This window comes from Onychomys torridus, chromosome 16 (genome assembly GCF_903995425.1).
Source record: "Onychomys torridus chromosome 16, mOncTor1.1, whole genome shotgun sequence".
NCBI classification, from domain to species: Eukaryota; Metazoa; Chordata; class Mammalia; order Rodentia; family Cricetidae; genus Onychomys; species Onychomys torridus.
Window position 1 is genome coordinate 63,273,669 of NC_050458.1, and position 13,054 is coordinate 63,286,722.

The 13,054-nt window shown below is 43.8% G+C and overlaps 1 protein-coding gene across 1 annotated transcript; it reads left to right on the forward strand.

Annotated features, from left to right (window-relative positions):
• Nucleotides 1-371: 371 nt before the first annotated feature.
• On the forward strand, nucleotides 372-1,299 carry LOC118596670 (olfactory receptor 8S1-like). The gene has a single exon (XM_036207531.1). It carries the CDS (start codon nucleotides 373-375, stop codon nucleotides 1,297-1,299), a length of 927 nt encoding a protein of 308 aa, XP_036063424.1. The 5' UTR covers nucleotide 372.
• Nucleotides 1,300-13,054: the final 11,755 nt, after the last annotated feature.

The following is a 13,054-nucleotide window of genomic DNA, read 5'->3' on the forward strand; positions in this document are numbered from 1 at the left end:
AGTATCTTTGGCTTATCCTGAAGGAGGAATGCGGGCGAGTGGGAAGTTCAGAACAGCCATTGTATATGCAATGCAATGGATTTCCGAGCTGCTGTAGAACATGTAGGGAAAGCTCCATGTCTAAGTAACCCAGCGGTATTTCATGTCTAGTCAAGCCTGTGGAGCAGGAATGGGATTCTCTGAACTGGGTAAACACTGTGAGCAGAGAGTAGTGACGGCAAGGTGTCCGGAGAGCAGCCTGACACGCGGGAGCTCAGGTTCAAACAGAGCAAGGGGAAATGAAAATGCAGGCATGGTGATGGCCCAGCTAACACGAAAAACCATAGGAAACCTCACCTCTCTTTCCGCTTTATTCCAAGGAAATAATCACAAATGGCCTGGAGGAACCACAGCGCCATCACAGAGTTCCTTCTCACGGGGCTCTCTGACGACCCCCTGATCGAGGCTCTACTTTTCGTGCTTTTCCTGGGGATTTACCTCCTCACCATGATGGGGAACCTGATGATGATGCTGGTGATCGGGGCTGACTCCCACCTCCACACGCCCATGTACTTCTTCTTAAGCAACCTATCGTGTATAGACCTCTGCTTCTCGTCCGTCACGATACCGAAGCTGCTGAAGGACTTCCTGTCTGTGAAGAAGAGCATCTCAGTCGAGGGCTGCCTGGCTCAGGTCTTCTTCGTGTTTTTTTCTTCTGGGACTGAAGCCTGCCTGCTGTCAGTCATGGCTTATGACCGCCATGCTGCCATCTGCCATCCACTGCTCTATAGCCAGGTGATGAGAACTGAGTTGTGTGTGAGGCTTGTGTTGGTCTCGTGGGGCGTGGCCTCTCTCAATGCAACCATCATTGTGCTCTTGGCTGTCAACCTGGACTTCTGTGAGGCTCAGACCATTCACCACTACACCTGTGAGCTGCCTGCCCTCTTCCCCCTGTCCTGTTCAGATATCTCTATCACCGTTGATGTCCTGCTCTGCTCCAGTTTATTGCACGGGCTGGGAACCTTTATCCCAATCTTCTTCTCCTATGCCCGCATTGTCTCCACCATCTTGAGCATCAGCTCCACCACGGGGAGAAGCAAAGCCTTCTCCACCTGCTCGTCCCACCTCACTGCGGTGATTTTGTTCTTTGGGTCAGGATTTCTCTGCTATCTCATGCCCCCCTCTGGGTCCTCCCTGGATTTGCTCTTGTCCTTGCAGTACAGCGCAGTGACCCCCATGCTGAACCCCCTCATCTACAGCCTGAAAAACAAGGAGGTGAAGGCGGCTGTCAGGAGGACGCTGAGAAAGTACCTGCTGTAGGCAGTGGACTATGTAAAATGGCCTGGTTATATGCTTTTATCCCACATCCTTCAAACACAGTCTCAGGTATTGGGGGGGGGGGATCTTCCGTGGCTTGACTGAACATCTAATCTCATCATTCCAAGGTATGAATGGGCTCTAGATTTGGATTTTTATTGGAAAAGTGTACACTCTGTTGGTTGGAACAGAATGTGAAGACAGAACTCCACAGAGGAGAGTAATATGAATGGACAGATACGTGCTGGGAACACAGCACAGTGGTAGAATACTTGACTAGTCAGTCCGCAGCCCTAGCTAGGTTCAGGATTCCCTTGCTCCCACAAAAAAAAGGGGGGGAGTCCAATGATCACTTCAGGAGATTCTGAATCTAACCCTGAGGACTTAGTGAATTTTCTAATGAGAACTTGACAACTTTACTAAAAAGGAAAGAAAATTTTAGGTCAACAAAAACTCAAAACTCTGTGTAGACTATTGTAGACATAAAAATGTTGCATGCTAAAACTGTGAAAAACTTCAATGAAGTCTTTGGGGAAAACAAACATCTATCATTAAATGGCTATTAATAAACAAAAGTTCAAATGTCTGCATGTTCAAATCCAGACCTTGGAAAGAGAACAAGACCTGAGCTCAGGGAGCAGCTCAGTTGGTAGAGCCTTCATGAAGCCTTGGGTTTGGTCACCAACACCTCACAAACTGTCATTATGGCACACATAATAAGGACCTTTCATAAATAAAATGCAATAATAAAAAAAATCCCCAAAAGAGCAGAAACACTGATAATTTCTCAAGTTAGTCTTACTAAACTTTAATGCTATTTACATTCTCTAGACTAAAATACTAAAATGATACATATTCAGGGCTAAAGTCATTATTATTCAAAATCTGGAAAAAAATATTCTCGAGTGACTATATTAAGCAGTAATTCTAAATGAAGTATTAATTACTGAATCCAAAGGTGTACTGGCAGATTGCTACTCTGTGTTGTAGTCCATGACCAGGTCAAACTTATTCTGATTTGATTCTTCAGTCTGTAGGTTAAACAAAATAGTCTTATTTTATCTGATAAATTTTTTAAGTACTTTTTATTTTCATTTTTAATTATGTGTGTGTATGTGTGTCTGGGGTTCCGTTGAGGCCATATGGATTAGGATCCCCTGGAGTTGGAGTTATGGGAGGTTGAGACACCTGGTGTGAATACTGGTATGGAATTCAGGTCCTCAGCAAAAACAGTGTGAGGGTGTGTGTTGTTACCTGCTGAGCCGTGTCTCTAAGGCTCCTGACTCTTAGCAGGCAAAAAGTCAACAATTATTTTGACCTTAACTACTTAGTATAAATTCAATTAATTCTTTCTTCCACAAAAAAATCTTTACCTTTAAACAACAAAGTGAATGGGGGAAAGGCCACTCAACTCTACATAAAGAGCAACAGGAAATTAAGAATTTTGAGAACCAAAAAAATAGTCTTTGACAGGCAGTGGTGCCACATGCCTTTAATCTCAGCACCCAGGAGAGAGAGCCAGGTAGATGTCTGTGAGTTCAAGGCCAGCCTGGTCTACAGAGCGAGATCCAGGACAGGCACCAAAAACAACACAGAGAACCCCTCTCCCAGAAAAAAAAAAAAAAAGGTTAAAAAAAATAGTCTTCCCCAGGAAAGAGCACATCAACTGGTTACCCAAAACCAAATGACCAGCCATGAAAATTTACATACAAGTAACATTATACAGACTGAATAGGTTATATTTAGGAATATACATGTATATACATATATGTATATGCATGTAACAAGAATTAATGAAAAAGACACCATTCATCTGAAAGAAAGCAAAAAGAGATATATGGGAGGGTTTGGACAGAGGAAATGGAGGGGGAAATGATGCAATTATAATATCAAAAATAAAAATAATTAAAATTTTTACCTCTAAGCATATAAAGCCATAAGCTGCATGGTATAAAAAAAAATCACACTGGAGCCAAATCACACTGTGAAGAACAATGTTTTTTATTAAAATCTCTTGTCTTAAATTGTAACCACATTTATAAAACAGATTCAGGGACCCTAGGAAAGACCCAGGGATCACCCAATGACAGAGAAATGGATGAGATCTACATGAACAACCTAGATGACAGTGGGAGTAATGAAGGGCAAGGTTTGAGGGAAAGAAAGCTTAGGGGATCAGGAGATCCCAGCTGGATCAAGAACAGAAAGGGAGAATGAGGAATAACAGACCATGATAAATAATGACCACAGGAGAACAGGAATAGGCAGAGTGCTGGAGAGGTCCCCAGAAATCCACAATAATATATCCTCTGTGGACTGCTGGCAATGGTTGAGAGAAAGCCTGATCTGACCTAGTCTGGTGATCAGATGACTAAACACCCTAACAGTCATCTTGGATCTCTCATCCAATAACGGATGGAAGTGGATGCAGAGATCCTCAGCCAGGCCCCAGGTAGAGCTCCAGGTGTCCAATTGCCGAGAAAGAGGAGGGACTCTAAGAGTGTGAATTGTTGAATCCAAGATTGCAAAAAGCACAGGGACAAATAGCCAATTGAATGGAAGCACATGAATTATGAACCAACGGCTGTGGAGCCCCCAGCTGGATCAGACCCTCTGGATAAGTGAGACAATTGAATAGCTTGATCTGTTTGGGAGGCTCCCAGGCTATGGGACCAGGAACTGTCTGTGGTGCATGAGCTGGCTGTTTGGAACCTTGGGCTTACACAGGGACACATGCTCAGCCTGGAAGGAGGGGACTAGACCTGCCTGTACTGAATCCACCAGGTTTAAATGAGTCCCCAGGGGTGTCTTGGTCCTGGAGGACATGGGAATGGAGGGGAGGGGCTGGGGGGAAGGTGGGAGTGGGGCAAGAGGGGGGAGGACAGGGGAACCCATGGCTGATGTGTAAAATTAAAACACATAATAATAAAAAAATCAAAAAAAAAGAAAAGGAAAAAAACAGATTCAGACAGACTAACATTCAACAGAACAACTGTATCTTAACCAAATCAATGAATTTAAAAAAAAAAAAAAAGCCAGCATAGTACCAAGCAAAGATGGTTCGAGGGGTTTAAGGTTTTCACATGCTTCTGTCTAAATATTTCTCACTCCAAGTCTTGAGGTTCACTAGTTTCCTCGTAGGACTCCAAATTTAGCACAGAGAATTACTGAATGTAAACTGAGCTCTGTAACTCAGCCACTCTCACATCGTATCCTAATCTACCAACTATCTCAAGCAAAGAGTGTCTTCCAACACTTTCCTGAGGTTCTTCATGACCTGAGACCTATGGAGGTCAGAGGCATCGGATGCCCCATGGTTAGATTTACAGACTATTGTAAGCCCCCTTAAATAGTTGCTGAGAAAACAAACTCAGGTTCTCTACAATAGCACTGTGTGCTCTTAACCATTGATTGGCCTCTCCAACTCTCCCCCAGACTGTTGGATAGCCGTGTAGAATCAAAACCTTCTTTATAAAAGGGGACTGTTGGAAAGATCACCAAACAGTTGGGGAGCTGTGCAGTAGTTTGTGACAAATTGGGGGTGCTCACTAAAGAATGAAGCTGCTGAAGAGAAAGGAAGTCTACAGCCTCTCCTTGGCGTGCTAACTGCATGTGCATGACGTCACTAATCAGTGATCCACAGGAGGAGCTTAACCAAAACACTCAGATCTTCTTTTGAAAAAAATCCATCATTCTGAGGAAGGATAAAACCAGAAGATGGAAAAAGCCAAGAATCACTTATTTTGTGGCATCATTCTAACCAAATGAAACCCAAGTTTTTCTTTATTGAAAAGTTTTGTTCATACAATGAATTCTGATTATGGTTCCCCTCCCCCAACTCCTCCAAGATCCTCCCTGCCCTGAATAGAACAAAATAAACAAATAAACAGAAAAACAAATAATAAGATAAAACAGAAACAAACCTGAATAGAACAAAATAAACAAACAGAAAAACAAATAATAAGATAAAATAGAAACAAACCTGAATAGAACAAAATAAACATAAAAACAAAGAGCAATGAAAAGACACAAGAAACACAAATAGACACACACACACACACACACACACACACACACACACACACACTGACAAACACAGAAAACACAAAAACATAAAAACACAACATTGGAAACCATTACACATAAGCAAAAGACTTGCAGGGTAAGAAAAAAAGTGTGTGTTGGAGGGGACCCCAAATAAAGCATTAGGAGACCAAAGAAACCTCCAAAAGTATCATGGAGTTTGATTTGTGTTGGCCATCTATTGCTGAGCATGGAGCCTGGCCTTGAGAGTGGTGGAGCCCAACCAAATGTGTAAGGACAAACTCCAGTGGGCTTTTGAGAAGGATCCTGTGTGATGGCTATTCTTGGTTGTCGACTTGACTATATCCAGAATGAACTACAATCCAGAAATGGAGGGCACACTACCCTTGTGTGGTGGTTTGAAAGAAAATGGCCCCCAAAGGGAGTGGCACTGTTAGGAGGTGTGGCCTTGTTGGAGCAGGTGAGGTCTTATTGGAGGAAGTGTGTCAGTGTGGAGGTGGGCTTCTGGGTCTCAAATATGCTCAAGCCACACCTGGTGAGACAGTCTACTTCCTGTTGCCTGCATATCAACATGTAGCAGCTCCTTCTCCAGCACCACGTCTGCCTGCACCCTGCCATGCTCCCCACTATGATGATGATGGACTAAACCTCTGAACTGCAAGCCAGCCCCAATTAAGTGTTTTCCTTTATAAGAGTTGCTGTGGTCTTGATGTCTCCTCACAGCAACAGAAACCCTGACTAAGACACCCCTGACACCACTTTTCCCTCACAACTTCATTGCTCTTTTTTTTTTTAATCCACTGTGTCCACTTAGTGCCACCTGTATATGCCCAAGTGTAGAACCATCTGCTGAAGTCTGGGTAGAATGTTAAAAAACTGATACTCCCTCCCTGTCTTAGTTACTTTTCTGCTGCTTTAATAAAACACCATCACCAAGGCAACATATAAAATGAAGCCTTTAATTGGGCTTACAGTTTCAGGGGGCTAGAGTCCATGATGGTGGGGTGAAAGCATAGCAATAGGAATAGCTGAAGTTTGCATTTTGAACCACAAACAGAAAGTAAAGAGCGTACTAGGGATGGCAGGAAGTTTTTGAGGTCTTAAAGCCTGCCCCCATGACACACCTCCTTCACCAAGACCACACCCCTAATCCTTCCCAAACAATTCCACTAACTAGTGACCAAATATTCAAACACATGAACCTATGGGAGCCATCCTCACTGAAACTACCACACTGGCCAGGCATTCATCTTGTTAATAGCTCCTCAGCTAGGCTAGGACTTTGTGAGCATCCCTGATCATGCTGAGATTCATAATATATAAAATAAAAGTGCAAGTATTATATAATCCAGTACCCCCACATCTCTGGTTATCTACTGAAGGGAATTCATATAAGCATCTAAAAAACACATCCAAATGTTCACTGCAGCCAAAACACAGAAACACCCTAAATATATATTGACGAATGAATAGACAAAGTGTGTGTGTGTGTGTGTGTGTGTGTGTGTGTGTGTGTGTGTATGCATGCACAAACTACAAAGTTGGCTCAAACAGTAAAGTGATTCCCTGGGACCCACATACCTGTAAGCCCCGCACTGGAAGATAGACATAGAGACAGGCGCTTACAAGGAGCTAGGTTAGAAGAGACCATCAAGCTTCAGGTTGAGACTATCTCAACTTCTGGCCCCCACATACATTCACAGTCATGCACATGCATGCACATGAATAGGTACATACACACATACAGTTAAACTAGAACATACATACATACACACACAATAATGAATTAATATTCTGCCTTCATAAAGAAGGGAATCCTGGCTTAGGCAACAACATGCTATGCCTGAGGGACAATATGCTTTGTGAAATAAAGTAGGCTCAGAAAAACTGCTACTGCATTAGGAAAAGAAGCAGAAAGACTGACAGGTGTGAGACTTTTGGCCAGAGGTAAGAAAAATGGGGAGTTGCTGTTAAAAGGTACAAAGCATTTTGATATATTAATGAAAGCTATTGGGGTCCAGCCCCAAATAGACTTCTCCTAGCGTCCCCGGAAGAATCTACAGCCAGCTGGGAAATCTGCTTATCTATGAATAAATTTGCTTATCTGAGGGTATATCAACAAATCTATGCACACTGTGCTCTTTCGGTCCATCCACTTTATTGTTCTAAGTAAGCTTCCTCATCTCTGCTTTGTTCTCCTGCTTCTCTACATCTACAGCTTCTTCTCAGCTCTCAGTCTTAGCTCCTCTCTTGCCTGACTACCCGTACATTTCTAACAGGAGATTCCTTGATATCCTGAGAAAAGTTTTAAAAACCTCAAGGTCATTCCTAGAATAGACAACAAGGAGCAGAGCCATTACCATGGTAACACAAGGTTCCAAGGTCTTAGGACCAGAGGGAGGGGCCAGTGCCCAGTGCAACAAACTGAGACATAGCTTTTTATCAGCAGACTTGGCAAGAGAAGAACTGGCAGGCTTTTCTTAGGGTGTTTTGTGTTAGTAACCTTGGCAAGACACCTGAGACTCTGACCTTGTGCATAACTGTAAAATTTTTTAAATGATTTATTACCAAAAGCCTTTAGTCTAATTTGAATTTGCTCTGAGGTAAAAATGAGCTAAATGCATGCAGTTAAATGCAGTTTGAAATGAGCTAAATGCAGTTTGTTGTTAGACTGAGGAGAGATTATTATTTTCTGTGTTAGTCTGAGCAAAAGGAACAAAGCAGGCAGTAAGTGTCTACAGTATCATGGGACAATGAACCTGGCTATGAAGCATATTCTAGCATATTTTCTATATATCAAAATTATACACCTAGGTGAAAAGTCATCTTCCTGACCACTCACAGATATATGTGCCCATCAGATTGAGATGTAGTCATGAGATTACATATACACATATACATTACATGAAGACGCATGGTGATGGGGAGAATCATAACTGTTATTGCATAAGAAGTTTCCAAGAAACAGCCAATTCATTCAAAAGGCAATAACTCCAACACACCTTGTGTGATGGCTTAGTCCTTTTTATAAAGATTTATTTATTATGTATACAGAAGAGGGTGCCAGATCTCATTACAGATGGTTGTGAACCACCATGTGGTTGCTGGGAATTGAACTCAGGACCTCTGGAAGAGCAGTCGGTGCTCTTAACCTCTGAGCCATCTCTCCGGTCCCCTGGCTTAGTCCTTTACCAGAACACTTGGTTCTGATAGGTTGACCTTTTGAACACTAGCTGTCCCCTACTGTATACTCCCATGACCTTTTGCTACCAGCAGCTCCCAATAATATATGAGTAAGTTCTGTCTGTCCACCTTACCTTAACACACTTGGTTCTGATAGGTTGACCTTTTGAACACTAGCTGTCCCCTACTGTATACTCCCATGACCTTTTGCTACCAGCAGCTCCCAATAATATATGAGTAAGTTCTGTCTGTCCACCTTACAGCATGTCTTACCTTAACGCCTGTATGGAATTGTGTTAAGTATGCTGTGTTTTGGAGGCAATGAACAAATTTATGTACAATTAATAACATCAACTATGGTGATAGTTTTATGAGTTCACACATCTCCAAACCAATCATGTACAGCATTTTACATGTCAGACATACCTTAATAAGATGTTTTGTTAAGTAGACCATGTTAACTGGACCATGCATGAGATCCTAGGTTTAAATCCCACAGAGCATAGAGGAGAGGGAGGGAGGGAGGGAGGAAGAGAGAGAGAGAGAGAGAGAGAGAGAGAGAGAGAGAGAAGAAAGTCAATTCCATCTCTAAAAGGATAGAGACAGAGTCATCATTTGTGAAATCTAAATTTGGTTGTGAAGATTTTTAAGCAACAATTGAGACTCCAGTGATCAATCTTCAGAAGAATATGCTTGAGCCGATTTTATCCTGGCATGCTCACACCCACAGCTGTTCACACCCACAGCTGGTTCCTCATGCTCTGAAATCATCTTTTTCCAGACATGTGTAAAAGTAAGGTAACTGTCAGTGTGTCAGTGTCAGTGAAGCAGAAGCCAGGCTCCAGGGTGTTTAGTAAATAGATATAAAAAGCATCAATAAGTGGTACGAAGGTCGAGGGATTCATTTTTAATGCGGAAGTGGTTGGGCGAGCTAGGGGATGAAGAAAAACGTCGGAAACGCTGGCAGAATCATGAAGTTCAAGTAGAGAAACTGCGGAGGCCGGGCTAAGGGAGTCCGACGCCCACTTTCCGCTAGTCACTGTGAGCAGGGGACTGAGAGCTGTGATGTCTGTGGGCCCCGATGAGCGTGGAGACTGCGCTCCTGAGATCTGGGACACGTGAGCCCAAAGACTGAGAGGGTATTCCTAAAATGCGTCCTTTTCCACCTTCGTTGCTTTGATCTGCACTGTTCATATTTGTCCTGCATTCGGGTGTTGTGTTCCCAGTCCTGTGTCGTCGTCCCCACCCCCACACACACACCCGCCACCTCCGCCCCTGTCTGTCTAAGTTCCTAGTGACCTGACAGCCAACTCCAGCATTAATGGTGCCGGGTCATTCAGAACCAGATGTCAAAGTCCTCCAATGTCAAACTCCATCCACTCTCATTCAACTTAACTTAGGCATTGTATGGCGTCCTTCAAGATAGAATCACTCGTCCTGTCTGAATGGTGCCAACCTGGTCATTTTAATGTCCAGGATTCTTCTACCGTTTGACCATCTCACTTTTTACTTGCTCTGTGACTCTCAAAGTTCCAAGTTCCTCATTTCATCCCTCTCCTCACCATCACTCAATTACAGTTTTTCTTTCTTTCTGTCCCGATTCCCCGGTGTATCACTGTGGAAGCCCAGGTCTATGACTCCAGCGTCTCTGTCCACTTGTTCTTCAATTACATTCACAAAACTGACTGCTTTCTCCATTTCAGTACCCAGAATGCAAGTCTCTCCAATGGTTTGACCCTTGGAACTCGTGGTGGTTTGAATGACATGCCCCCCATAGTCTCAAGCATTTGAATGGCTGGTCCCCAGTTAGTGGCGCTGTCCGGGGGATGCGTAGGAGGTGTGGCCTTGCTGAATGAAGTGTGTCACTGGCCGTGAGTTTTGAGAGTTAGAAGAGTCACATCATTCTACTCCCCCTCTCTGCTGCGTGCTTGGAGTTTAAGGTCTGCGCCCTCGGCTTCTGCTCCAGCTGCCTGCCTGTCACCTGGTGCCTGCACTCCACCAGCAGATGCTCTGATCCTCTGGACCCAGAAGCCCAAATAAACCCTGTCTTCTACAAGTCACCTTGGTGGTGATGTTTCATCACAGCAATATAAGAGCTCTCACCCTTCTTCCTCCTTAAACTTTCAAGGATCTCCCATCCCAAAACCAGAATTTCTCATTTTCCTCCATGCCCAGAAATGATCTGTCTATATCTGCACATGATTTGGTCCCTTTATTTCATTATCATGAAACAGTTTATAAAAATGGGTTTATACCCTCTCCTCACTCTGTCTCCCTCTCTCTGTCTCTCTGTCTCTCTCTCTGTCTCTCCCCCCCCACATTGTGTGTCTCTCTGTCTGGATATGTATGTGTTGGGTTGAATGAATCTTTACCATCTCCTCCTAGACCTTAAATTAACACGTAAGTGTTTGCACTTTAAACTTGGTTCTATAAGTACTTTCTAGAGATATAAACATACGGTTTTGTCCTGTCATAAGAATTGTCCAAGCGTTATGGCACACATCTGTAATTCCAGCACTTGAGAGGCTGAGGCAGGAAGGTCATGCATTCAAGAACTATATTGTGAGAACCTATCTCCAAAACTAAATAACTCGTCATCTCCCTTCACTTCCATTTCTCAGTCTTACTGTCTTCAGAGTCGTGTTCATATGTTCACAAACTATTGGTTCACAGCCAGATAGAAAGATGATGATCAAGACACACTGTCTGACTTTAAGGAAACTGTCAAGGGTAATGACAGTTATAAACAGGTAACTGTACCGTACAGCATCCTTTCAACTCAGGCCATGTTCAGACTGCCTTCCTTCATCTGCATTTACCATCTTGTCCTAACTTCTTACTTCTGCTCAGAAGATGAACACCAACACGGCCAAGTGGATGAACACCAGCACAGCCAGGTGCATAAACACCAGCATGGCCAGGTGGATGAACACCAGCATGGCCAGGTGGATGAACACCAGCATGGCCAGGTGGATGAACACCAGCATGGCCAGGTGGATGAATACCAGCATGGCCAGATGGATGAACACCAGCATGGCCAGGTGCATAAACACCAGCATGGCCAGGTGGATGAACACCAGCACGGCCAGATGGATGAACACCAGCACAGCCAGGTGCATAAACACCAGCATGGCCAGGTGGATGACCACCAGCATGGCCAGGTGGATGACCACCAGCATGGCCAGGTGGATGAACACCAGCATGGCCAGATGGATGAACACCAGCACGGCCAAGAGAACGCAATGACAAAGGGGGACCCTTGAAGGGGTGCTTCCAGGTCCTTGGCTCCTTGTCCTCAGCCTGAGCTGTGGGGCTCTTGATGACATTTTCCTTCTTCTTTACATGCTGCCTTTTGTACTTCCTGGTCCTTCCCAGGTGGAGAGACAAGCCCACCCAAGTCTGATTGAACTTTCCATTTCTACCATCCATGAATATGCCACTTCATCCACAATTCTGTCCACAAGAGTCTTTACTTTCTACTGCATGTGCTTTCCTGGAATTATCCTGTTTACCTCCACGGAATCAATGACCACTCATTTGGCACTGAGTTTACATTCTATAAACTGGACATACTGTGCTATCTCAAAGGAAACATATATAAAATTGAGCATATTTCTTATACATTCACAAAACCAACATTGGTAAAAATAAACTGAATATCAAACACTGAAAACATGCACACCCATTACATCATCCCCATGCATTTTTTTATTAACAAATTAAACTCTGGCTGGGCAGGGGTGGTGCATGCCTTTAATCCCAGCACTTGGGAGGCAGAGGCAGGTGAATCTCTGTGAGTTCAAGGCTAGCCTGCTCTACAAAGTGAGTTCCAGGACAGCCAGGACTGTTACACAGAGAAACCCTGTCTCAAAATAAAAGAAAAGAAAAAAAGAAAATTAAACTCTGATACCTTCGTGTTTGCTGCACCTAAATCAGACGAAACTTACGTTGTGGAACTCATGTTGTCACCACCTACCTCATTTTAGATCACTTTCATTTCCTAACTTAGAATCAGTGAAGAGTAAACTAGGTCAAATGTTTTCAAATGTGGTTTAGCTCTGATTGCATATTTTTAAATCTTCCATAAGAACATGAAAGATGAAAATGACTCAGATGTACCTGCTCTGGATTAACTGGCAGCTTTGAGAAGATGCGGCCCCTACCTACACCCTTTCCCTGTCTGTCCCCACCAAAGTCCACAGGGTGGCTCTGATTGTCACAGAGAAACATCAAGTCCTAACCTGCCCCAAGCTCTAAAGGCACTGACTCTGTTTGCCCTCATGCTCTGTTTCTGCATGCCAGATGTCCTCGTCAGGGTTTCTGTCGCTGTGACAAAACACCATGACCAAAAAGCAGCTTGGGGAGGAAAGGGTTTATTCGGCTTACACTTCCTCATCACTGTTCATCAATGAAGAAGTCAGGACAGGAACACAAGCAGGGCAGGAACCTGAAGGCAGGAGCTGGTGCAGAGGCCATGGAGGAGAGCTGCTTACTGGCTTGCTCCCCATGGCTTGCTCAGCCTGTTTTGTTT